The sequence below is a fragment of the Cyprinus carpio genome, chromosome B1 (genome assembly GCF_018340385.1).
Source record: "Cyprinus carpio isolate SPL01 chromosome B1, ASM1834038v1, whole genome shotgun sequence".
Lineage (NCBI taxonomy): Eukaryota > Metazoa > Chordata > Actinopteri > Cypriniformes > Cyprinidae > Cyprinus > Cyprinus carpio.
In genome coordinates this window covers 8,729,930-8,757,388 of record NC_056597.1, presented here as the reverse complement: position 1 = coordinate 8,757,388, position 27,459 = coordinate 8,729,930, and the positions used below count along the sequence as shown (strand labels likewise).

General features: G+C 36.2%; 2 protein-coding genes across 2 annotated transcripts in view; both read left to right on the top strand.

The window, feature by feature from the left end:
* The window catches only part of pibf1 (progesterone immunomodulatory binding factor 1), a 30,309-nt gene extending 20,392 nt beyond the window's left edge, over positions 1-9,917 (top strand). Inside the window, exons 14-17 of the mRNA XM_042716483.1 lie at positions 3,298-3,428; positions 4,740-4,824; positions 9,251-9,430; positions 9,688-9,917. Coding sequence (XP_042572417.1) covers positions 3,298-3,428; positions 4,740-4,824; positions 9,251-9,430; positions 9,688-9,741 — 450 coding nt within the window. The 3' untranslated portion in view covers positions 9,742-9,917. The remainder of the gene's footprint in view (positions 1-3,297; positions 3,429-4,739; positions 4,825-9,250; positions 9,431-9,687) is intronic.
* A 140-nt stretch (positions 9,918-10,057) lies between these two features.
* klf5a (Kruppel-like factor 5a) lies at positions 10,058-21,027 on the top strand. The gene is made up of 4 exons (XM_019084620.2): positions 10,058-11,758; positions 14,397-15,291; positions 16,379-16,438; positions 19,577-21,027. The coding sequence occupies exons 1-4, from the start codon at positions 11,588-11,590 to the stop codon at positions 19,753-19,755; spliced, it is 1,305 nt and encodes a 434-aa protein (XP_018940165.2). The 5' UTR covers positions 10,058-11,587; the 3' UTR covers positions 19,756-21,027.
* Positions 21,028-27,459: the final 6,432 nt, after the last annotated feature.

The window sequence follows — 27,459 nt, the reverse complement described above, 5'->3', positions numbered from 1 at the left end:
TACAGTAGTTAACAATACGCACACACATAGCTTGTGCTTTATACAAAATGTGAAATGCATTGGGAGGGGGTCAAGTGGGGTGGGGGGCTTCATATCGGAATACATTGAGAGCCATTGAATGACATAAAGTGTAATATAAACAATTTTTTTGGTTTTGACCTTCATATGGTCTTGTTAGATGCATTTGAAAAAAAAAATGCATTCATTTCACTTTTTGCATTCATTATAATTCCGTTTACTCAGCCCCAGTGACATCAAACCCCCATCCTTATTGCAATGTTCAAAACAACTAATTCTTTGATCAACCCATATTTTGAAATTCACATTCTGAAAGAGGGGGGAAAAAAGCACCATAACAGTGTTGTGGATGAAAGAAACTCCTGAACAAACATCAGCTGTAGTCTGCTCCACATCTGAATAATCAAGGGGTTATTAGTTATTCTTTTTCACGCCTTTTACAAAATGCTTTGTACACTGTTTTGTTTTTGTTTTTTGGGTAGAAGAAATTAATACTTTTATTGATGCATAAAGGATGCATAAAATTAATCAGAAGTGACCGTAAAAACGTTTATACAGTTACCGAAGATTATTTTTAAAATAAATAGTTATTCTGAACTTTCTATTCATCATAGAATTCTGAAAAAAATGTAGCAGTTTCCACGAAAATAAAAAGCAGCTATATTTTCAACATTGATAATAATAAGAAATATTTTTTGAGCACCAAATCAGCATATTAAAATGTTTTCTGAAGGATCATGTGACACTGGATGTAGACGTGTAGACTGGAGTAATGGCTGCTGAAAATTAAACTTTTCCTCCCAGGAATAAATTACAGTTTAAAACGTATTAAAGTAGAAAAAAAAGTTATACTAATATTTTACAATATTATTGTTTTTGCTGTATTGTAGATCAAAGAAGTGCAGCTTTGGTGAGCTTAAAAGTTCTTTGAAAAACATTATCAACCTTTAAACAGTGGTGTACATCTGAGCCATATGTCTAGATTAAGGTGTCCAATTATGCATATTTAAATTGGGAAGTCTTTGTCCTTTTGATCAGTCTAAAGCACAATTGCCAAGACTCATTGTAGGGATTTTACAATGCTAAATCATTGAAACTTTTATTGGTTGAAACTGAACATATGGGAATGTATTCTGATTACATTAAATTATATTCTTGCAAGAAAAGTGCTATATAAATACATATGAAATTTATATAAAATATATAGTAATTCCGGTAAATGAGAAAGACAGTTGCTTGAAATAGCTTGGATCAGCTTTTAAAAAAGAGACATCACAAGCCTATGCTCGTTCCTCTCTGCCCTCCTACACCACAGTTTAACCCTGGTACACTCTGTTCTCGACCTAATGTACTGATTTATGAATAAATGAACACATTCAGTCTTTAAAAAAGGGATAATAACAGATTGTCACCAAGGTAATTATAATTGTCCTATTAGGAGGGTGCTGAGACAAAAAGTGCTGAACGGTTTTGTTGCATGATCATATATTCTAAAAAAACAGGCTATTAGAAAATGGCCAGAGGGAGGAAAACCTAATTGCATCGTTTAAAACGAACCATAAGAAAAATCACTTGATATATATGACTTGCTTCACAGACATAACATTGGAGCTTTTCCTTTCATTGACGTTTAAAGCTGTCATAACAGGATCATAGCAGACTGTAACTGTCATGCTTGATGTTCTCACAAAGCACCTGAAACATTGATGTGTTGATGTACTGTATTTGGCCCTTGCACATGTGCCATGTTTACATATATCACGTTTCTCAAACGCATGTTCCATTCCTTGTAGGAATGAAGTGATCGCCCTTTTCCTTTGTCCTATCAGATGCACACTCGGGCTTACCCTCAGCCAATTGGAAGAGCCGGTGAGCTGTGTTAATGAGGTTACCGTGAACCTGGCCTCCGCTGTTAGCAAACAGACTTTTAGTATGTCAGACATGACTGATTGGCACTTTGTATGTCTTTTGTAATTCACCAAGGATGAAAACCAAGTTTTCTTTACAAAATTCCCTTAGGTTGCTCACTTAGCCACCCACACAGTGGAAGCCTCTCGTTGCATGCAGACTTTAAGAGCCCCACCCTGCCACAGCAGCCCAAAGATGGCAAGAGCTTACCTGTGAACTGGTCCACAAGTCATCTTCTGTGTCATGCTCTATATCTTATCACCCCTGACTGTCGCTGACTGATGGCTTGACATAATAACAATGGCAAAGGGGATTATAATTGATCAGTTAAAGGACTGTGCTTTAGATGTGTACTTTTGATGATCAGTTCATGTATGTCTGAAACAAAAACAAAGACAATCTTTTGCTATATCCTGCTTGCAAAATTATTTACTACAAAGAAATAAATCCCCTATATATACCATTCAAAAGTCTGGCATCAGTAAACTTATGTTTTTGAAAAAGGCTCTTATGCTCATCAAGGCTGCATTAGAATATTGTATAAATATTTTATAAATATAATATTATTACAATTTAACTTTTCTATTTAAATATATTTTAAAATCAGCAGCAATTACTCCAGTCTTTAGTGTCACATGATCCTTCAGAAATCATTTTAATATACTGATTTGCTGCTCAAGAAACATTTCATTTTATCACAGTTTGTGCCACTTTTTTATTTTATTATTTATTTATTTATTTATTTATTTTTGATGATTAGAAACTTCAAAAGAACATTTATGTGAAATGTATTTTTATAAGAATGTCTTTTTATATCATGTTTGAGCAGTTTAGTGTGTTCTTTTTGAATAAAAGTAATATTTTTAAAGTATTGACTTTTGAATGGTATTTATGCATGTGTGTGTAAAGTACATATTATATATTAAAAGTAAATAAAACACCTAAAAATGAATCTGTAAAACTATATAGCTAAAAATGCCTTTTTCTTTTTTTTTCTAAATGTATAAGCTTGAAAAATGAATATTTTTTTTTTTAGATTGGCTAAAGATTACATAACATAATATGGAAAATTAACATAAATATGGAAAATTAACATTTTACAATTAAATAAAAAATCTAGTATTGGTCTACAATTTATATGTAATATATATAAATCAATAGCTAGCTTTCCATCTAAACATGAAGTGAATTTTTGCTTAAGTGAGTGTAAAAGTGTTTTTACAAATTCAGCAATCCCCTCCCCCCCATTCTGATGGGATAGTTCAAAATGTGCATAAAAGCAGGGTGATGGAAGCATAGCAACTTTTACATCATGCATCAGTATAAAAAAGATTGAAATTATTATTATTATTTTTTTTTACTTTCTTTCAGTTGGAGGCAGCAAACCAGCTTCTCCAGCAGGCCCAGCAGCCACACAGCTACCTGATAGAGACCGTGCGACAGAGAGACACTCAGATCCAAACACTGAAAGAACGTCTCACGCGATTAGAAGAGGAAGTAAGGTAAAGGGGAAGTAAATGATTATCACAGATTTATGGATACATCCTGTTTTTAATACAACAGTACCATTTAAAATCTTTACAAAGCTTTTATTTTGAAAGGATATAGGTGGAGTCGCCCTAGAATCATTGCCATTGTTTTGTAACAATAGTCGCAACGGTTTCTGACCAGTAATATATATGCGTGTTCCAAGGTATGCATTTGTATTGGCCAAAGAAAGGTAGTTGGCAATATCTGAAATAACTTAAATACATTCCAAACTTATTGAGGAGCAAAAGTAATGCACCTGCCAATAAAGGTCAGGCTCCATCTGACAGGAGTGCATGTGCATGCATGCATGGCTGGATGTTTTTTCTTTGCTCTCTCACATGTCAATGACTGCTGTAATCCCGTACCTGTATATGCAAACTGTACAAGCAGGTTTTCTCCTGTATTAGTGTCTTTAGAGGTCCTCCTGGGGCTAATGTGAAAAATATACAAATGAATCTCCTAAATATCAGCATCTTGCAGCTTTCATTAGAAGGTTACTTGTGGCGGGGGGGGGTTGTTCTTGAATAAGGATCATTTCAAAGCTTTAGACCTTTATATTGAAGTGATGGAGAGGTTAGTCTCAGTGAAGGTTGTCTGTTCATTGCAAGCAGGTGCTGTGCAGTCAGTGAGGTGTATGCAATTCATTTATCGCTCACTGATTTCACATTAGTTTTATTTTTTCTTAATTAGTTCTGTCAAGCCCTCCAGCTTGTGTGTTTGTTCACAGCTCAGTGTTAATTCTGTAGAAATGGTAGAGATAAATACCTTGCCGCTCACTATGTTTGTCACCACTTATTACTCATGCCATATGTTTGACAAAGATTTGCTCTGCTGAAATGCAGTTTTTGTCATGTATGACCTTCAGTGCTGTATTTCACACGACAAGCAGGCGACTTTTACACTCATATACCCTGAAGAAAAACTGTGTACTAATACATCTCACATTTAGAAATCGCTGGTAAATTTAACAAATAATTCCAAAGAAAAGGAAAGTAACACGTGGAATTAAACATGAAATGTTGAAGTGTAAAGACTGAAATAGTATTTAGTAAAACATACTCTAGTAATCTAAATCATTTTTGCAATGTTGACACATTATCCTAAATGTATGCCACTGTTTTTAGCACATACGTAAAGTCACAAATAATTACTTGGTTGATACTTACATTGGGTTAAGTCATAAAAATTTAATGAATTTTGTAAATGTATGTTACAAATTACTACACAGACTTGTCAGAGTTCAAGACATCTTCTCTTAGACACTTTTGTATGAATTTTTACAGCGCACTACAGAAAGAGAAGATCACATTGCTGCAGGTGAAAAACAACATGGCAGCAGATTTGGAGAGACTCCTGAACCACAGAGAGGTAACTGTTGTGTCAGCTGATTAAAAGAAATGGCATAGTTATTCAATTCTCTCTTATTTCTACTCTCTCTTGAATAATAATAAGAAGTACTCTAACCTATTTAGCCCCCTAGGTTTCAAAACGCAGTTTTTTTTTTTCATACTTTGAAAGAAAAATAATCTAGAAGAACCGTAATATTGTGTCTTTGTTTATTTAACTGTTCCTTTGCTAAATGTTGTAAAACATACTGAACCCAAAATTTAGATTTGGATGTGTGCTGTGTATAGTTTGGCAGGATCACTATCCCTCAATGATCTGCCAGAAAAAAACAAAACAAAAAAAAAACATTTGTCTTGGGTGGACAGAGTTATACACATGATTAAGCTGAAAAATTGTGATTCATACATGAAGTACTGTACATTAATATGTCATTTTACAATTCCAATGGCGTTTCCATAAAATAATAATAATAATAATAATTCAACAATAATATGTTAAGCCTATCTTGCTATAATATATTAAAGTATTTTCATATTTCACACAATGTGTAAATAACAGGACAAAGTTTTATTTTGTTTGACTGACTGGCTCTTATGTAAGTGTTGTTACACCAAACTAAAGATCAGAGAAACCAGTAACCACTGACTAACTTCACAATACATTTGTTATTCATTTCCATATCAGATAGTAGGACTGTTTTCAATGTACAACCTTTTATAACTGGCATAATGGGGTGACACATAATTACCATTCAAAAACCCTGATACTGTAACATGTTGTTACTGATGGTTCAGTCAGAGCCAATCCCCCACATGACCTTTAGTCCAAGTCGGTTTTGTAGTGTTGATTTTGTAATGTTTGCCGTAGATTTATTTTTAAATAGTTCTACAGTTTATTATTTTAGTTAGTCAAATTTACTGTATTTTACAATGAACTTTTTTATTTTTTTAAAGAGGAAGTAGGTCCACTTAGGTGCATTTTAAAGCAATTTCATGCATATTTCTTTTTTTTTTTTTTTTAGCAAATTCAAAATGATTAATTATAAAAATAATACTACTACAAATTTTTCACTTAAAAACTGCTTTTTTGAAGAATGTTATCATACATTGTCCATTAAAGGTGTCCACACATGACTACAAGAGAGTAGTTCCCACAAACACTAACACAGAGTCTAGTTTAGGTGTGTCCTCTTCATTATTACTCATAATAATTTCATTATTATATTATTACTCACTCAGCCTGCCTTTCCAATTAGTAGTTACATTGCGTATCTGCAGTTTGCTCTCTAAACAAGTCATACCTTCATCATAAAACCTATCGTGCAAATTAGGAATCTGCAGCTCTAGTAACTGATAGATGCCTCAGCTTTGTATGTTTAGGAAGCTCAGCTCAGTTGCGACGACGGCTTTCCTAGAAGTTTCTGAGATGCAGTGAATAACTAGAAAATCCAGTCTCTCGGGTCAACTGTTTCCCATGCTCAAGTCATCAGATTAGTAATAACCTTGCTGCTTGTGGTTGTTTTTGATGACAGAGAACTAATACGTTGCCTTATTGAGGGGAACCCATGTGTAAAGCCAAAATCCACTTGACCCATAGATTGAGAATTTAGTGTTTTGAATGACAAGGTATGAAACAAAGAACATGTCAGTGCACAGTATGAATTTTTGTGAAATTTTGATTGTTGGATTGTGTTTCTATTAAATGAATGGAGTTGTGCTGTCTCTTAAAGGCACATGAAGGTACACTACACCTCCTCTGACATTCTGAACTCTTAAGGGCAGGGCATAACTTATTAAGCGCCGGTGCAATCTGGTGCTATTTTCAACCAAATACTGCTGGCACACACTGTGCCGACTTCACAACTTCCAGTGGCATGCTGGCAGAAAGCATTCGGTCCTCACAGACAGCTGCTCTTCACTGGCGCTTTTTGGCATGCCAGCGCATATGGTCGAGCAGTGATAAATAGAAATATTGAATGACTCTTACGCATCGGGCTGATCTACATTCGCATGAAGTGGGCGGTCATGTGCTAGCAGGGGATATTTTACATTGTCGTTGTACGTGTGAATAGTAACCGTTTGCGTACAATGCTATGCGTTTTTTTTTAGGTTTTTGTTTTGACACCAAGACTAGCGTTTCTTTAAACAAGCTTTTTTGTTTTCTGTACGTTTTTGTAGCTGCATTCCTGCTGCAAAACATGGAATGTCTGCCCCCTTTATTTTAAGACCTAAAGGGTTTTACTCAGGACAAGTATGTACAGTTTTTGTGCAGTATTGTGTAGCCTTAAAAATATCTTCTATATCTGTCACCAGTGCTATTCTGTGTAAAAAGCTTCTTGGCATCTGGGATTTTTATCAGCATGCTGGAACACGAGTATGAGCAGCAACTCACATCACACATTCTTTTTTTTTTTTTTTTTTTTTTTTTTCTATAAACATTTTTAATTTATTCACACAAGTCAGCTTTTTGTTTTTCCAATCTAGCCACAAATTGCTGGGAAGTTGTGGCTGAGACAAGACTGTGGTTGAACGCATTCATCGGGGAAGTCGTGGTCTAATGGTTAGAGAGTTTGACTCCTAATCCTAAGGTTGTGGGTTCGAGTCTCAGGTTGGCAATTCCACGACTGAGGTGCCCTTGAGCAAGGCACCGAACCCCCAACTGCTCCCCGAGCGCTGCAGCATAAATAGCTGCCCACTGCTCCGGGTGTGTGTTCACGGTGTGTGTGTGTTCACTGCTGTGTGTGTGCAAATGCAGAGCTTGAATTCTGAGTATGGGTCACCATACTTGGCTGTATGTCACATCACGTCCCGTCAGAACGGTATGATGTTAATTGGTTGTGTTGTCTTGGGATGCTTCATGCAACTGAATTAACTATGGGGCCATGAAAAGCTATACGTACATTAGATGGACTCATGGAGTTGGCTGTTGTTTGCCCATGAAGTTACATTTATTAATATGCAGTTGTCCACAAGTGTTTGTCTTTATTAAAACCTTATAGTAAAACACCAGATAGACAGTATTTTATTTATTTATTTATTTATTTTTACCTAGCAGATCTTCATAAACATTTTTTTTTTGTTTTTGATTTAGTTGTATTTCAATTTTTTTATTTTTTTATTTTTTTTTTTTTAAGTTTTATACAATGTGGTTTTTGTGTTTTTTAAAAAAATCTGTGTGTTATTTTTTTTAATGAGATACTGGGTAATTATTCTCCTTTGTGACATGTATGCAGCAACATTTTTCATCCAACCTGTATCTGTTCTCAGAACTGTATTACACTGATGACTTTAATGAAAGAACACTGTTGTGTTTGAGGGCGTTTCCTTCAATTGATTCAGAAGTATTTACACTAAAGCAGGGATGTGTGCTTTGTAGAGGTACTCTCAGGGCACCCCTTGTACTGGAGAGGTTATGACGATATGCCTCCAATTACTATTGAAGCTTTGAATGAAGTGTTTACATGAACCCCCAGGCTGCTCCAGCAGGTTTCTCTAATTTTTTTTTTGTATATGGGATGTATTGTGAGCCACTTCCAATTAGAACATTAGAAAGAGAACAAGAAAGAATGAAAGAAGTATCTACAAAAATTTAAATAGTATGTATTGTGAAAAAAAAAAAAAAACGCCATAAAGCAATAGTTCATCCAAAAATTATAATTCTGTCATTTATTCACATGTGTCATTTCACTGACATTGGCCATGTCTGGTCAAGTGGTAAAGCACCATAAAAGCACTATATAAGTAGTCCATATTATTCTCAATATCTGTCAAGCTCCAAAAAGAATAAAATAAAATAAAATAAAATAGTAGCCTAAGCAACTATACTTAAAGTCTTCTAATGTACTAAAATCACTTTATTTTTCAATTGTCCCGACTCCTGCAAATGTTTGATTAAAAGGCATGCAAAAGCAAATAGCATTTGGTGTCTATAATTAGCTTTTTTAATATCTGAACACAGTTGTGAGTAGGATTTCAGAACTTCAGTGAAGGGCACCACACATTTAAATTAATTTAAAATGTATTTTTGCTTTAGAATGGATTTTATGTGGCTTTGGAATATAGTGCGTAAGTTGCTCAGGCTTCTTTTATGCTGTTCTTTTATTTGTCGACAGATATTATCACTACAAGCTGTTGCATGATAAAAAGGTGTGAGGAAATTCCAAATTCTCCTTTTGTGTTTCATGGCAAAAAAATAAAAATATATGCAAATGACATGCGGTTTTGTGTATGACATTTTACACCAGGACACATGGGATGTTTGTGTTTGCAGTTTCAGTCTTAATTGCCCTACCTAAGGGCATAGCACTGCTGGCAAAACAAGACTGCAATCAAAGCACCATAGAAGCGACAGGCTCTTTCTTACCTGTTTTGAAGGGGAAGTAAACAAACATTAGGATGAAGCTCTTTAACCTTCAGGCTACCACTGATTTGTTCTTACTCTGTTGCAGGAACTTTCTGTTATGAAGCAAGTCCTGATTAGCATGCGCTCACAGCAGCACGGTGGGCCTCTGTCTGTGTCCCAACCTGAGCTTGAGACCGATGGCGTCGGTACAGCAGTTCATAGACCCAATGCTTTAAAAAGCACAGACAAGGAGCAATACATCTATGGTCCCAAACCCACAGTGTTTGTAAGTTTTACTTGACTTCCCATGTACAGAGCCTTTCAAGCGTATTTTGTCTTCTCTATGAATTAAAAAAACAACACATTTTAAAGCTTTTTTTTTTTACTTTCATATTCTTTCTATTTAGCTTTCTATTTGGGCTGATATCTCCTTACAGCTAGACTCACATTAACTTTTACAGATTTTTTTACTCAGAGTAAAGTCCAAAGAAATCATCAAAGATATTTAACAATGATGTTTTTTTCTGCTTCTTCTTTCAACAGACCAATAAAGAAGTTCCAGAATGGTACAGAAAAGTCGAACGGAAAACTAAATAGAGACTTGTTCAACTTGTTTAAGACTTAAAGAATGCTCTATGACATGCAATCACGGATGAAAGTGTGTTTAAAAAGACCTATTACATAACTAGATACACAGGTTTGATGTGTAGCCATGAATGTGAACCTCAAACTATGAATTTTTCCTTCTAATGGTAATAAATCAGTCAAACAGGCGTTTGAAATTGTTTTTAAAGTATGTCTATTTCAAACTGTATAAGCAACAAGTAGCTTTACAGTATCGGAATATAAGCATTTTTATCTTCTCCCTGTAGAGATATCAAAATATCTGAATGTATCATTTGATGGTAATAAGATCTGGATCCTTCCGTTTTGATTCGTAAGACGCGAGACACGCTGTTGATAAAAATAGAGGAGCGCGCGCATACCTTAATCGCAGCCGCATCGCGCGCTTATTTGTGTCATCTTAATGTTACGCGCCACAGGCTCGAATGTCCCAACAAGAACAGCGGTAGCAGTGAGCTGCATTTTATTGATTCATTTAATTGATTCAGTCTGCTTGGGGTGGATATTTTTATTTGTCGTGTTGTGTTACTTTTAAATGTGAAATTATGGTAAACATTTATTTTCCATTGGGATCGTTTATCGTTTGTAAATAAGCCTTATTTTACAGCTAAACAGTAAACGCAGACGTGCTGACAGACACGTATTTAAAACTTGGTAGCAGCTGTATCTAGTTATTAGGGATGAGAATCGTAAGGGATTTGAGGATTCCGTTCTTTAACGTTTCCATGAACTGTTATTTTAGTGCTTTCGATGAATAAACATTTGGGAGGGGGGAAAAACTGATTGTAGGATATTTACTGCTCTTGGCAGTAGGTTGCCAGATGATGAGATTTCAGATGAACAAAACGGATAACAAATCAGATATAATAATAATAATAATAGTAAGTGAAATTAATGTTACTGCAAAACGTGTATAACATTTTTAGAGGCGACAAAAAAAAGATATATGTTGTCCTATGTAGGCCTACTCATAAAAATAGCCTACTAAACAAATGTAGCCCTAAATGTGAAACGTGCATTAATTTAAAAATGCCACTGATTTCATCAGTTGTCATAATGTTTAGCCTATCACGTCATTTACGTATAACATAATATTTGCGTTCTGTAAGTGACTAACATACATTAATCCAATAAGAGATTCATAGGTGTTATTGATTCACTAAAAGAGTCGCGAATCGGACAACCCTTGCCACGCTGTATGTTGGTTCATTTAAAAGAACCGACTCACAAGAGTCATTCAATCGTTCACTGAAAAATATCTGTTTTTACGATTCGTGATTGGCTATTTACTTCTCTGCTGTAGCTAGTTATTTTGACAAACACACTTTTTCTGTATTGTATAAAATAAAGAATGTTATATCATAAAATGCACTTAGAATTAACCTATAAAAATAATGAATACAGTTCGAACAAATTAGTGTATTTCTGTTTATAGTCAGTTGTGATTTTATTAAGTAGCACATGCTGCACTGCTGTGATTATTTAAATGCTAAAAGAAATGCGTAAAGGGGTGGACAGATTTAACTCAGTGTTTTGACGGGTTTGTTGCGCTGTTACAGTAAGAGCAGTAGTAAAGGTGTAGCCGTGTAGTCACTTTCTCAGTGCCTGTCAGCCCGAGGCCCCGCCCTTCAGCGATTATGCACATATATCCCGGAGCTCCGGGAACGGAGCGAAGCGAAACGAACCGGGACATTACTACCGAAAGCGTGCGCACATACAAGCACGGGTGTCATTCCATGCACCAAACACTCAGCTCCCCTTCCTCAACGTCTATCAAAACACATCTTGCGGACCCTCTCTCCGTCACATCCACGGCTTTATGGCCGCTACGCTTCTTACGATGAGCGCCTCGCTCGCACCGGGACAAGATGACTTTCTCTCGCTTCTCAAACCCTCACTATCCGACGGCTTTCAGGAGGACTCCTCTCTGTTTTCATTTGAAACCAAGAATCCCGACACGGAAAGGATCTTATCAAACGACTATTCTCAGGTAATTGTTTTTTATCAGTTCTTTGAATGGAGCTTTGCGTTTTCGTTTTGCTCGAGATGTGACTGTATCACCGGATGCATTAAAGATCAAATGCATGCATGCAGTCTTGTGAAAGGTGGGCCGTTGTGGATGATGCGGCAGGCTACACGCCTGCAGTCCCATCAGCATCATGCCCCATCAAATGCATCAAGCCATGTGCCATTCTTTAATTTCTAATTTAATTGAATTGTAATCTAGTTTAAAATAAATGTAACTTTTAATTGTGTTTCCTTAGCCTTTCCTTAACTGTTTGTCGTTTTAATTTCTAAAAATTACTAAAATGTTACATTATCAGATGCTTGGAAATGTGTGATTTTGCCCCCCTTCCAGAATTATACTTTACGATTTTCAATAAATGTACAAAAAGTGTTAAATTCAGGACAACTCTACTTTACACTTTGTCATAAGAACGTATTTCAGTGTATTGGTTATACAGGCCAATTTTAACAAATAATCTGCTTGTATTTTTATAACAATCGCTAATTTCCATCATAACTAATTTATTTATTCATTAATTTATCTAGGCTATCAATTACACCAGGTCAGTTTAAAAATGAAAGATGATAAATTAACATCATGATTTGCATTGAGTTCTTCTAGGTGTTATTACCAAAGAAGGTTCTTATTTGTGAATCTAAATTTAGCCTAGATTAATTTTTTATTAGAAATTCAAAGTTAATCTGTAATTTGTGTTCGCTACATCAGTTATTATCCAAATCTCCAAATGCAAACAAACAGTAGCCTAAGTAAATAAACAAGTAGCCTACATAAATGTCATTACCATAACACATAGGGTAGCATAATATGAAGAATCACCACTGCTCAAAATTTGAAGTAGTCCAAAGCGTTCTCCAATGAAAAATCACTCGTGTATTTCAGAAGGATTTGGTGATGTTTTTGGGATTTCCCCGTGGCTGTAACGCAGGGGAGAGTCTGGGCTGGGTCGGGGAGCGCACAGACTCCTGTCAGTTGCTTGCAGTTGGTTTCTTGGCTACCGAACCATCAACAACTGACTCCCTCTCCTCACCCACGCTCGCTGATCTCGCGCTCCTGAAACTTCCCAGCAACGCCGAGCCTCAATCTGAAAACTTGTGAAAGAGATACATGTCCAGCTAACAGCTGGAAGATCTAAATCCAGAAATAGCTATGTGTAGCAGCCGCGTAAAGAGCACTTAAAGAGCTCTGGTATTCCGAGTGTCTGTAAGCATGTACGTGTGTGAGTGTTTTTATTTCCCCTCATGTTTATTCCTCTAATGACTCCATAGATGTTACTCTCAGGAAGTAATGAATGAGTCTTGATTTACTATGTTCTGCAGATTACGGTTTTATGATAATTGGGAGGCATTTATTTGGAAAGGCTGAGCAATCTCTCCAGCATGCTTTCCACCTGTCAGCAAGTCTGTTTTGAGCTTGTGGTATGAGCGCTGTTTTACAGTCTAAGGTGGAATGTAGCAGAGACATATCGAAGAAGACTTGATAAATGCTTTACCTCTGACTGCTACATACAGCAACAAACAATTCATGCTCTCAGTATATACACAATCGCAGATCAGCTGTTAAATCCTCAAATTCTGATTTTAATCAGAAAATCATACTTTCACTCAGACATTCATGTTGGTAGTGCAAATATACTGTAAACATAATACATTCGATGACAGCAAAATTAGATCAATTTTATATAAATAAATATATAATATAGATTTAGAAATTCATTATTAGTTAATAAGATTTAAAGACCTGTCTGTTAATTGTTCAGCAGGAATGATTATCAGTTACTTCAAAATGGCCAAATATCGGTCATTTACTTAGCCTGGCCGATATATCGGTGTATCACTAGATGTATATATTTAGTTTTACCTTTGCTAAAACTTGCATTTTCTTTCTTTTTACAAAAACTTTATTTCCTTTTTTTATACTGTACATTCAAGGTTAGTTGACTTCTACCATTATTACTATTACTATTGACTTACCATTACCCATAATATAGTTTGAAAAGTCATCAGTATTCAAGATTTCAAGTTGTCCAAAGCGTCCTCAATTTAAGAGGAAACAAAGGAATTATCTCCTAATTACTCAGCCTGGCCAATAAATCGGTTTATCGCTAGATGTATATGATATATTTAGTTTTACCTGCTCCAGCATGCTTGTTCATATGAAGAATAAATCTGCTTTTTTTTTTTTTTTTATCCCTTATATATATATTTTAGAACACAGATTAGCAAATAATTGCATAGCACAAGTGTACTGGGGAATATATATATATATATTTTATGCAAAATATATTTATAGTGTAAGCTAAATTAAGTGTCTGCTGTGTTTGGTAGTCCATATATTATTTTAGCTGAGTAAGCAGGCATGTTGGCCATTGTTGTAACAGTAAGTGAATATTTGCATTCTTGCAAGCTTTTCTAAAATTTGATGTACTGTGTTTGTGCTCGGCAAACACAAACAGTCCCAGGAGATCCTGCCAGCTTTGCTGACAGAAGCAGCGTGTGCACTATTCCAGCCGTTATTATTCTGAAATCTGTTTATCTTGTTTGCCTTTAATGGCCTTAACAACTGCATTTACAATTGTATGCCTCTCTCTTCTGCTCTCTAGGCTAAACTAGAGATGGATAAATATCTGTCTCCACAACCTGTGGCTCTCCCCGACCCAAAGAAGTCAAGACGAGAGAGCTTCTCTGAAATGGACCAGTTTTTCGGGGACGACCACGGGTCCCCCTACAGCATTAACATGAATGTCTTCCTCCCCGACATCGCTTATTTAAGAACGGGGATGTGCCGGCCAGCACGGCCTTCGGCCCCCAGCCAGATCAAAACTGAACCTGTAGTGGCGCCTTTCTCTCATCCCGAGTGTTCGGTGAGCTCGACCGGCCCCGTTTCATCTGCGCTGCCCAATTTCACCAGCATCTTTAACTCGAATTCCACTTCGGGATCTGAAATCAATGCCATGGACGATAACTCGGGGGTCTTTGTCAAGCAGGAGATGCAAGGCTTTGACATCCCGCAGGATGGGCCACTTTTCCAGCTCCTCAGCTCAGAGCTGGACGTCCCGCATCAAGCCGACTCGCACTCCCACCCTCACGCTCACTCTGTGCCCTCACAGATGGCTACTTTCCACGACCTGCACTTAGCGACCCAACAGACTGCTGCCAAGACGTACTGTGGCATGTCCAGCTACCCTCTCGGCCCGGGCCACTTTGTGCATCCTCAGGGTCAGGCCCACTCGCAGCTCAAAATGCCGTATCTTCCCCCCTCGCCTCCTACTTCAGAACCTGGCAGTCCTGACAGACAGAAGGAAATGCTTCACAATCTGACACCACCACCATCTTATGCCGCCACTATCGCCTCCAAAATGGCTGTCCCTGCACCCAGTCACCCAACACCCACCTCGACACGAGCTCCCGCCACCATTGGGTCCATGCCTGTCCGTTACAACCGAAGAACAAACCCAGACCTCGAGAAAAGACGGATACACCACTGTGATTTTCCAGGTACAAACTAATATTTTAAATTGAACTGGAGCAATATGTCAAAATCGTGATGTAGCCAAATTGACAAGATGCTGTGGTGTTTTCTGAAGCACTGTGTTGCTTTCTACTGCACTTTCTTACTCACACACTTGAATCCACTGTTAAATAATTCAGAGACGGCCAAAGCCTTTTAACCAGCGCTCAAAATGAATGCCAAAGAGTTGACGTCAGGCTGATTGTTATTGAATCCTGTTGCATCAAATTGACTGGGCAAATTGTAAAACAGACAAGCCTCACAGTGCCATTAATAGTGCATTTACGCTAAGAAGTTGCATGTCTGAAGCGACGAACATCGCAATTAAGAACCCATCACTGCTTTACTTCACTGAGTGGGGTTTTACAGCTAACGACTTGAGATGGGCTTTGGATTCCTAATTGGAAAAGAAAGCATACTGAAAGCAAATAACAGGATGCTCTTATATGTGACTGTGGCGATGAGTGAACCAACTGATTTTGTGTTGGTGACTAAAAAAATAAAAATAAAAAACACTCTCTTGTCCTGCTTTTAATGCATCAGACATTTTGTTTTATAATTTATTACTGAAATGTGTAATAATTTTAATGTTATTTTAACAATTATTTCTTGCTATCAAAAGCCTTACAGCTTTTTATCTGTGAACAGATTAAACCAATATCATTCTGTTTATGCATCAAGCATATTATCTGCATTTTATTAATATTAAATATAGTTTGTATTGTTTAATAATTTATGATTATTTTACTATTTTTTTATCAGTAGCCTTTCAGCATTTTATATCTCTCAAAAGATTACGCATCAAACATAATAATAGCATTGTTTTAAATACTTAGTTTATCATTTAAATATTTAATAATTGTTCTCACAGCTTTTATCTCTCAAAAAATATAAGCACTCTCGTCATGCTGTTTATGTATCAAATATAAAAATGTAATTTTTAATACTTTAAATCTATCATTTGAATATTTAATAATTTACAGATATTTTTTACATTTTGAACAGCTTCCCAACTTTTTTTGAACATGCAAATGCTTACTGTTGTGAGTAACAATAGCTGTTCTCTTTTTTTAGGTTGTAAGAAAGTTTACACCAAGTCGTCCCACCTGAAAGCTCACTTGAGGACACACACTGGTAAGAGTTCCCCAATTAAAAATGGTTTTATTTATGTTGGATAAAGCTGGCCTCCTATTTTGGCACTTTACTGTCATGTTGCTGGGCAGAAGTGCGTTGTTGGCATGCACATGCGTTCATTCTTGCACGCTGCCTGAAAGCTATCCTGCATCGCTTCCTAATATGAGACTGCACCAAAACCAGGCCCAAATACATCAGCAGGAACAGCCTATTCTACTTCCTTTTTCTATATCAATTCATAACGTCCAGTATTTGAATGACCTCTAGGCAGCATTTGAAATTACCAGTAGAAAAACATTTTCAGTCTCTATAAAAATATATTTGAAGATATAGATTTAGTATCTAAATGGAAGTAAACAGAAGAGCAGACCTCATTTGACCCAGAGGAGGGAATATCAATACATTCCGAAATGTGGCCTTTGGTTTGTGAACTTAATCAACTGCTAAACTACTGTACTTATCAGATAATTTTCATTTTGAAGGTATAGATTTATGTCACCAATTCTTGAGTCTAATTACAGGCTCATACTGGTTGTAAAGCACTATTACGATAAGATAACAACACCCACTCTTTTCTGAAAGACTTGACATGGCATGATTTAGACTTTTGACAGTGTTGCTCTATTTGAATAAACAGCTTGTCAAGGTGAGATTTATACACAATGCAAGTGCTTGTTTGAAATTCATTATGGCATTTAGTTTGTAATACATTTGTAAGAAGTAATTTATTTATTTTTCTCCTAGAAAACAGGTTGGGTCAATTTAATGATGCCAACATTTTTGGTAACCAAGATACACAAAATTGCTTAAAATAAATGCACAAAAATCCTAAATCGTAAAATATTTATACAAAGCTCACTAAATCATTTGAACTACATTATTTTAAGATTTTTTAACCTGTTAACTGTTCCAGTGTTTGAGCACAGATCTTAAATTGTTGTAAATCTTGATGTTTTGGACCACAAACTTCAGTTTGGTCTCTTTTAATGTAAAACATCCTCGCTGAATAGTTTTCATTTCTTCAAAAAAAATTACAAAAAATGGTAGTGTAGATTTAACACTCATTATCACTCATTTAGCAATTTTAGGAACTATTAATTTATTAATAATATTAAGTAGTATTTAACCATCATCAACAACTATCCTGTTATCTTTAACAGGTATGATTACTAAACAGATAAACATCACCTCTAATTTATTTGACTAAGAAAATCCACACCATGTCCAGATAACCAATGAAGATAAAACCCAATCCAACCAGTCCTTGGAGAGAAGAGAGGAGCCTCAGGCAGACAAACGCACAAGATGAGATACCCAAACAAGTCATTACAGGATTCCTGTTCAGGGCTCTCCTCACAAACGTTAAAGCTCAAGACAGCCACATGTTTTGACGTTTAGCTGCTTAATTGTTTTTGAGCACCACACCTACTGCATGAGGTTGAAACAGCTTAACTTACAGTATCACTCTTTATAGTCCATATTCTATTATTTAAAAGCCAATAGAGAATGTGAAGCTACGTCACGCTGCGTTGCAAGCTGGGGCGCCGCTGCCATTTTTAGAGGATCACCCTCTGCTACAAATTCTAATATGGATACCTGATTATCTATTGTTTTGTTTTTGCCTTTAAAGGGTCAAGGGTCATTTGGATTGTGCCGAACTCTTATTAAAAATCAAAAACAAACACTCTTCTTCGATCCATGAACGTTTCTGTCAATTAATGTGCGCAATGTCATCTCACAGTCTGAAACGTCTGTCATAGCAAATTAACACATGCTGTTGTGAATAATTAAGCGAAGCGTCTTCTCATAGGATAAGAACACGCAGTCTCATGAATAAGTTAATAGACACAGACGTGTCATCGATGTACTAAAATCCATTGCCACATCAAAAATTGTGACATCAACACGATATAGATTTTAAACTCGGAAGATGAAAATATAGTGCAAAAAAGATTAAAATTAACCAGTTTTCTCCAACAGTTAAAAATATTGGATGCTAGCATTGTCTTCTATGATAATTAGATTTTTTTTGTCTTAAGTTTTGTAGAATTCCGTTTACTTTGATCTGATTAGCGTCTTGCCCGCTGGACGCTCACTGCTGCTTCAGCCATCATATGGTAGATTATCCAAATAAGGTGTTTGTTCAACAAGCTGACAGAAGTCGATCCATTTTTTTGTTCACTTTAATGACACAAAGAAGTTTTTTGTTTTTGTCCATACAGTTAAAGTCATTGTGGTCAAATGTTGTTTTGGACCCCATTGACTTTCATTGTATTGGCAAAAATAGTTAAACATTCTTCAAAATATATTTTGTGTTCCACAGAATAAAGAAACTCAACTCAGGTTTGAAATGACATGAGGGTGAGAAACGCTCAAGTTGTTCCAAACTTATATGAGTTTAGGTAACCAAACAGTTGCCGGTAGCCATTGACTTCCATAGTATTTTTTTGGAAGTCACTTGCTACCAGCAACTGTTTGGTTACCAACATTCTTAAAAATATCTTCTTTTGCGTTCAACAGAAGAAAGAAACTCTCTTAGAGACTGAGTAAATGATGCAATGGTGAACTGTCCCTTTAAAGATACAAAATGAATTCACATTATTCATAATCATTCTAGAGACGTCTAAATGTAAGATTTGCATTTTTATTATCTGCCATCGACTATATGAATACCTCTTTTAATGCATGTGCTGAGCTATAAGGATTTTCCAAAAGCAATATCAAACCAATTAGATTTTTGGTAGAGAAAAGAAAAACAACCTTATCATCTTAAAAAAAAAAAACAAACACATTCTAAACCCGAGTTCTAGAAAGGCAAACATTGTGCTACTATTTATGGCCGACTATGAGTTGAGTCTTGTCAGCTTCCACAAACATACCAAAATACTGAAATACTTTAATCACAGAGATTGAGTTAAGTGAAGTTTATGTCCTCCACACCTCTCGGTATGTGTTTGTTATGGTTACTATAGTGATGACAGAGAAACCCTACCCACACAGATTACTCATTTAGTATTACTAATATATTAGTGAACAGAAACCTGTTTTCTTTTAACCATGAATGATAGTTTCTTCCGTGTTGTGTTCGTGACTTTATGTACCTAACCAAATGTGGTGTTCATTGTGTTCTGTGTTCAGGTGAGAAGCCGTATAGGTGCACGTGGGAGGGCTGCGACTGGCGCTTTGCTCGTTCCGATGAGCTGACGCGTCACTTCAGGAAACACACGGGAGCCAAACCCTTCCAGTGCGCCGTGTGCAGCCGCAGCTTCTCTCGCTCCGATCATCTCGCCCTGCATATGAAGAGGCACCAGAATTAGACACCAATACACACTAACTGCAAAATCCACAGATACTTATTATTATTATTATGCACTTGAAGTGATAACAAAACGACTTGTATCTTTCTCTACACCACGACGAACCTTATAATGTTTAGGGTAATCTTCTCTCTCTGACCTGTCGAGAGCTGTCGACTGTAAACTGAAAAGCTTTTGATATTACCACGAAATCTAGTTTCCTTATTCCTCTCTAGTTAGGATGTATAAAACACATTTCCGTTAGGACCCTCATCTCATTTTGACTTTAATACAAATAAGCTGTGTTTGTACATGAGACTCGGCTCTCGTCCTCTAATTGGAAGATGAAATGTTTTTAAACCTTATGAAATGAATGGATTCGTTCTTGTACATCTGCAAAGCACTAAGACACAACTCCCATTTTACTTTGCACTTGAATTAGACTGGAAAAGATGAATATCTATGTATGATAAATGCTTTTAATATATATATCACTGGAATAGTTACTGCTCATACCGGGGTTTCAGGTACAGAAGCAATTCCCTCTTTTTAGCTTTGGATGATAATGTGCTGCTACTGAACAGCAATTATTTCATGAATTATTAAACAATGGTATAGCAAAAGCAATGAGAGGTGGAAAAGGGCTTTAGACAGCTGTGTGATTTGTACAGTCTCCTTTATCTACACAGAAGCATGCCGAGCATTTGTTTTCCTACTGTCATTGATGCATAAGCTCATATGAATGTACGAGACCACAGTGACTGTTCTTTTGAACACATTTCATCTTAAAGTGCCTTTTCATGATTGTTTTTTATCAGCAGAACATGCTTAAATTTTTTGTTCATGAAAAGACACAATAAAAATTCAGCAGGATACCATTATTTCACCATTACTGCAATTTGGCTGCCTTTCATACATTTAAGAGAGGGTTAAAGCATCAGCTGGTTCTTTCTTGTAAAACCGATGTATTTATTGCATTGGCTTTGTGAAGTGGAATTTGACAAGTTTTGTGTAATTGAAATGCCTTAATGTAAATACTATGACATTTTATTGTACTGTAAATATTATTTTGATTCATTTTGTTGCTCTGTTCTTTTTCCTTCCTTTTTTTCCGGAAAAGGATCATAGTGCTCTGGATTGTGGCTGTGTGACTTTTTGTTGTTTTTAGATTTTTTTTTTTTTTTACATTTCACTTATTTTGTAGATTCTCAGATTATATTTCTAAATTGGTTGTCCTCTTGACAAAATGCTTTTTTTGAAATGAAACAATAAAATCAATTTTAGAATTTTTAATGCTTTTTACAAACCTCTCTCACATTTTTTTCTGTGTTCAGTTTCTACAGAATTAATGACAACACTACAAAAATAAAATACACAGAACGATCATTAATCAACCTCTCTCAAAGCAGATACACTACCTTTCTACAGTTTACATTGGTGTATTCCTAAGGGCTCCTGTTGACTCACTATACCATTTCTATTTGTTGATGTTTCTAAGGTCCAAGAAAAGAAATGCTACAAAGGAGTAAAGATAAAACTATCATCAAAGCAGAAAGTTAAGTTTCAAAGATCACTTGGACCTATGCCACTGAGTTTGAATGGCTCTTATCTGATGGTTGACATCGTAAAGAAACAATTTCCACAACTCAAACAAACCCTAAAGCTCTGAAAAAGAAAATTAATGGGAATTCCTTTTTATGTCAACATATGTCAAGAATGAGAGTGACGTTAGTACAATGCCTCAATGTTATTTTTTATTGCCTAGCGCAACCCATTTAAAATTGTACATTTTGCCCAACAAAAACATTAAGCAAGGAAGTGATAGTTCACCCCAAAAATGCCAATTGTGTCATCATTTATTCACCTTCATGTAGTTTCAAACCTGTATGACCTTAAAAGATATTTTGTGAAATGTCTGTTTTGAGAATGAGATGGAATAGAATGGAAGTCAACAGTAACCAAAATGCGTTACCAACATTCATATCATAGAATTGGTGATATTCAAAGAGTACAAACAATATTATTTACTCATATAAAATATAAGTGCTCATTTAGGACTTTAAATGTAATTTGATAGTAGAATTTAGTCTCGTAATTCAAGAAGATTTCTATTTTTAATATGGACATAGTGTGCAGCTCATGTACAAGACAGATCCCACAAACATCTCAAACTTTAGTTTACAGCTTTTAAAAATCAATCTTATCACTGGAATCTTAATGGTATCACTTCTGGAATGGATGATTTCTCTTCTCATAGGCTTGTAGATCCGGACCAGAGTCCACTGTGAATACTGAAAATGTCTTAGCAATCATATCAAACCTCTTTACAATAGTTCTGGAATTAGTATGATGCCCCTTTTTATCTGATTCTCAACCAGTATGTGGAATAGCAACAATCTGTTATGTTCAGAAACGATCAGCACGGATGGACACTAGGTGAACGCAATGTTTGTTTTAAGAGGCATCGCTGGTTTCTTGGGGTGCAACCGAATTACAAGCTGCCAAAACGTTGGGGACCCCTGTGAGCAAAGAAACAATACAGCTTTTGATATGAGATCAGGAAACACCGCAAAGGAAAATAAATGCTTTCATTGCTTTTAAAGAGAAGGGGAATTTCTCCCTCTCTACTACATATGTTCTTCGTTTGATTCCTCTGACAAAACCTCAGCCCCTGGACATAATGAACTTCAGATGTCAAAGACAGGCAAACAATGGAAGCTCCACTGGACCCAATCAGGAGGTTCTTTAAGATTCCTCCTGAGAATTGTTACTCCTACATGTCCCCTTCTCTAGTCCACTCTTTCTTCCTCTCCTACCTCCCCCTTTCCGTAGCCTACATGGAGGTTTTAAACCCCCAGGGTGAACATTATTTCTCTAATGCATAGGGCCCCTAGTTTTTTCTTCACTTTCAGCCCTTTCTGCACTTTCTCATAACCTGTCCCAGCCAGATCAATACAAATGAGTCTCCCGTTGCTGTAAACAAACAAAAGTGCCAAAGACGAAGGAAACAGCTTTATTTCTCACAGATTTGTACATGTTATGATATGGACAGTGTCAGAAAGAAAGACCAGTTATAATCGGGTTAGCCTAATCTATTCCAACTCTAAGACTTGATAGCTTTGTAGTTATGTGAATTGGGACAAGTCAAAGGCTTGTTAGCTTTACTTTTTAGACCAGCAAAGCCAAAGTAACAATTATATGGGCCTTTATATAAGCCAACAAAGTTCAAGCAGTCAAGGTGTCAGTTTCTGGGCAAAAATGTCTGATTTACAGCACGACACATATCACCCAATTTTTACCGCTTCCCTCAAGCACTAATCATGCAGCTGGATGGTCGGGTTAAATGTTCAAAAGGAAATCTAAATTACAGAATTAAATTTTTGTGGTCAAATTAATAGAGTGCTGTAGTGATAATGTATTTTTGCAGGACAACCTGTAAGTGAATATCATTCTGGTTTCTTCAATAAAAGATGGTATGTTTTTCCATTGACTTTTGGATTGCAGAAAATAAGCTCTGAGACCAACAAAAGTTCTTGCATGTTTTATTTATCATGATAATCTTCACAAATGAACACAACTTTAATGAATTTTGAAGCCTAAATCCAGTCGCCTGAAGTAAATTCTAACCGTAGACTATAAACAAACTACAGCATGGTTGCATGACTTCTCCATCACCACCATTAATATTCCAACAACTCTTTCAGTCTTTCTTTAAAAAAAAAAAAAAAAAAAAAAAAAAAACATTTACCTTGAAAGTCTGAGTTTTCAAGAGCTCAGTTAAAGCTTTAAAAAAAATCACATAGAAGTTGTACTGATGTATTTTATGTCATAGAAAAAACATGAAAATATGTTGAACTTGTGTTAACCATGACTTATTTAATGCATTTATTTAAGCACTAAGCCCTTTTAAAACAACCACGGACTTCAGGACATTGAGAACCGAAAATGCAAACGTTTCTGTGTTTTGACCTATGCAAAATTAGTCATCTCTGCAGCACTCTGTAATAATAGAATTATAGTCAGGGTTCAGAGTTAACGCTTGCCAAAGCACAAATTTTGAGTAAAAACTGACTTTGGCAAGTATAAAACTTCGTATTTGGCCAGTAACACAAATGCAATTCAAACCATGGGCTTTTCACACTTGAAATAGTTAACAGGGTTATTCTATGACCCAGTTAAATGGAATCCTGGGTTATCTTGATTCACATTTCACACTGCTCAAAATTTGCCCAGGGTTAACTTTTAATCATGGGTAGGCTATTCATAAATGGTGCATTCCTAAACCCTGGGTTAACGTTCCTATTTGCATATTAAAAGTGTCAGTGTCATTGACTGGATGAACGGAGCACTTGATCTGTATATATAACAGCTTTTTTTCTGGGTGTCAGTTGCTAAACATCTGAAACATACCTGGGATGTTAAAACGTGGGGTTTAGAACAGTGATATCCCAAAAAGCCCTCATGTGGTAGAATGGCGAATATTCCTTTCCTTTAAGCTACTAAAACTGTAGACGGTTTTGTGACAAATGCAATTTCACCAAAGACTGGCTCGTCTCTCAAGTGACAAAAACCTTTTGTTCTTTTCCTTTCTGGCTCTTACAACAAATTCCTTGTGATATTCCTCATTTGTAAGTAGTGTAAATTAATAAATGAATAGATTAATCAGACAAAATAGCCTATATTTGAAACAAACGCATCATTCTGATAAGACATATTTCTGTTTAATTCATCCTTGACAGGTGCAGAAGTGGATTTTGGATCCGCAGCCCACAGTCTGTCTTTTCACGAAACCAGTAGAGGTCATGTAACTTCTGGTTGAATTACTTTAAAAACATTACATTTCCTGTTCCTCTTTATTGAACTTAAATATAAGGTTTTATTGTTTAACTTACAAAGTCTACCCTATAGTTACTGAGTGTGAAAAGTGACTACTGGCTCATTGAGCAGATTACAAACAATTAATGTCACATCTGGGCTTCTGGCTGCGGGCCGATACAACATGCTGCTTTTGCTGCAATTTTTCCAGTGTAGCTTTACAGACCACCCACACAGACAGGAGGACCTGTTCCCAACACACTGTGGAAACATAATAAGCATTGAATGAACACATGGGAGCTTGAGCTTATGGTTCTAATCATGTTCTTAATACCTTAATGGACAGTGGTTTCAAATGGGTACTTTCCTCTCTTAAACATCAACAGTGCTGCTCCTGAGGGGGTTGTGTGTTGCTCATGGCTGCTCTTGACATTTGTTTGCCATAGCTGAAGACAAACTTAAGCTTCCAGAAGACAGCTTGGACGCTGATACGCATCTATGTGCTAAAAAGAGGGTGATTCAGTGGCCTGCAGGGTCCGTGTCCGTGATTCAGTCTCTCGGTACTCTCACACCTCAGCGTGAGGAAAACAAAATGGCAGATGGTGAACCATGAAGTACAGCAAGTTTCTCCATGACACTGAGAGGCAATCTCATGAGCTGATGTACTAAAACAGCTGCGGCTAAAGCAGTTAGCATGGGAACGCTTCAGAGCCTCAGTTGTTTGATTGTGTCATCGCGGAAACACATTCACATGTAGTGACTGCTTTGTTAATTCTGACCCTTTGTTTATTAAGTTAGTGGTCTGTGTAGGACTGGGCAGGATGATATTCAAGAACCATCAATGTCATATAGGAACAGATTATTTATAGATGATTTGATTGACAAATGAAGTCAACAGGAGAAAAAACTAGAGTGAAATGAGACTCTTAATGAACATTCAGAACCGTTCACATTAAATGAATTATGAAGAAACCTGGGGATAGTTGTCATAAGAGATATAGCTTTAAGGTTTCAGGTTTGGAGGCACATGTCTCATAAAAGTAGTTTCATAAAGGTAACTTTGTAGATAGATAGATAGATAGATAGATAGATAGATAGATAGATAGATAGATAGATAGATAGATAGATAGATAGATAGAAGACATTTTCATTCTTGAGACAGTGTCTTCCAATTGGTTTAACAAAAAAATAATCTTTATAAAAGTAGCTAAAAGTCCCTAATATGCTGTTCCCATAGTAACAACTTACCTCATATAGTGACTGCCCACCAAAAAAAAAAAAAACTGTATGATGTCAGTACCATTGATATGTTTTGCAGTTTGTTGAGGTTAGTAGATGACGTCATTTTTCATACAAAACTCCATTAATAATTATTCAACCAGCACTCTGCATTGATTTCTATAGATTTTTTGCTCAAAGTACACTCTACTAAGTCACCATTTTATCTGTTAATGTTTATGCAAATATAAAACTAAGGCTAAGACCCTCTTGAGTGTTCTTAAGAAAAAAAAAATGCCTACACACACTATGCAAAGCTACAGAAAATCAAAACAAGAATTATTTATTGATTTACTATCCAGTGTCTCGCAAACACACACACACACACACACACACACACACACACACATATGCCATAAACCTGATAGATTTCCTCAATGACTACTTATCAAATGTAGAACAGGGAGAACGGGAGACCTCCTCCTTCTGTAAACAGCCCAGTCACTATCCCGTTCTTACCTGCAGCACACATAAATGATTAATGCTAGTGATTCAGATATTAGATTAGTTTGAGGTGAAAGGCGAGTTTATGCCAAATCCCCATTATATTTCATAACTGAGTGCTTTCAGTAACTCTTTGTTGGATAAAGTATGTTTTATCCCCTTTTAAACAGCTTTCCTGTCAAACGAAAACAAAAAAACTTTCTGGTTCACATTCAATTGCCTATATTGCCTATATCATGATGGACAGGCCTATATGCAACACAGGTGTATTAAAAATTACTGATGACTTTACATTCATTCTTCAGTTTGTCTGAATGTTTTGCAGATCTCATTTGTTATAATTAAAGCTTTTAAACATCAATTATATAGGACTATTTTTGGGTTTAGCCATTGTAGAGGGCAGTCTGTGTCAACACATAGGTGTTAAGTGATAAAGTGTTTTTGACAAAAGAGCAGCAAGCACATGACAGTTTAAAGTGCACAATCATGCACAATAGACTAGCAAATGGCAAGCAAATGTCAAGCAAATAAGAGTAATTTCCCAAGATGTGTCATGCTTGAGCAGACTCATAAAAGTTTTGTTCAAGCAGTCCATGCTTCTAGTTTAAAAAAAAAAAAAAACGTTTATTGTCTCAAATATCTGAGTTCTATTAATGGGTAATCCATATGATGATTGGCGGCAGCCTAAGCTTCCATGACAACAGATAATTGAAGCTAATGGGTTCTCATAATGTTTTCATTCACTCACACACACACACACACACACACACACACACACACACACACACACACACACACACACACACACACAAACATGCAGCAAAGGTGAAAGGTGTTAACGCATATTAAAGGTTTAAACATTTGTGTAATGCCACAAACAATTTCTTTTTCCACCCGCTTTTTGTTGACGGAAAACAGATGTGGCAGGTGTCTCTGGCAAAAACAGGTTAGATGTGTATTGTGAGGAGATATGTGCATATTTAAGAGAAATGGACGCTACTGGTCAGTGACCCTGCCACAGGGCAGCAGAGAAGCTCCCTCAGATTCTTCCCTGCAGCCACTCAACCTCAAATAACACAGACCAGATGTAGCTTGTATAAAAAAAAAGAAAAAAAAAAAGTTTTTCTGTGGGAATGTGTGCAGTTGTTGAGTAAAGCAATTGTGAGCGAGTAGTTTCTGTATAATTCA

What these genes read in the sequence shown, in the direction of transcription:
- klf5a (XM_019084620.2), top strand. Translation starts at nt 11,588, where the DNA reads ATGGCCGCTACGCTTCTTACGATGAGCGCCTCGCTCGCACCGGGACAA. An exon ending in ACACCACTGTGATTTTCCAG is followed by an intron (nt 15,292 to 16,378) that starts GTACAAACTAAT and finishes CTCTTTTTTTAG; the next exon opens with GTTGTAAGAAAGTTTACACC. An exon ending in TCACTTGAGGACACACACTG is followed by an intron (nt 16,439 to 19,576) that starts GTAAGAGTTCCC and finishes TTCTGTGTTCAG; the next exon opens with GTGAGAAGCCGTATAGGTGC.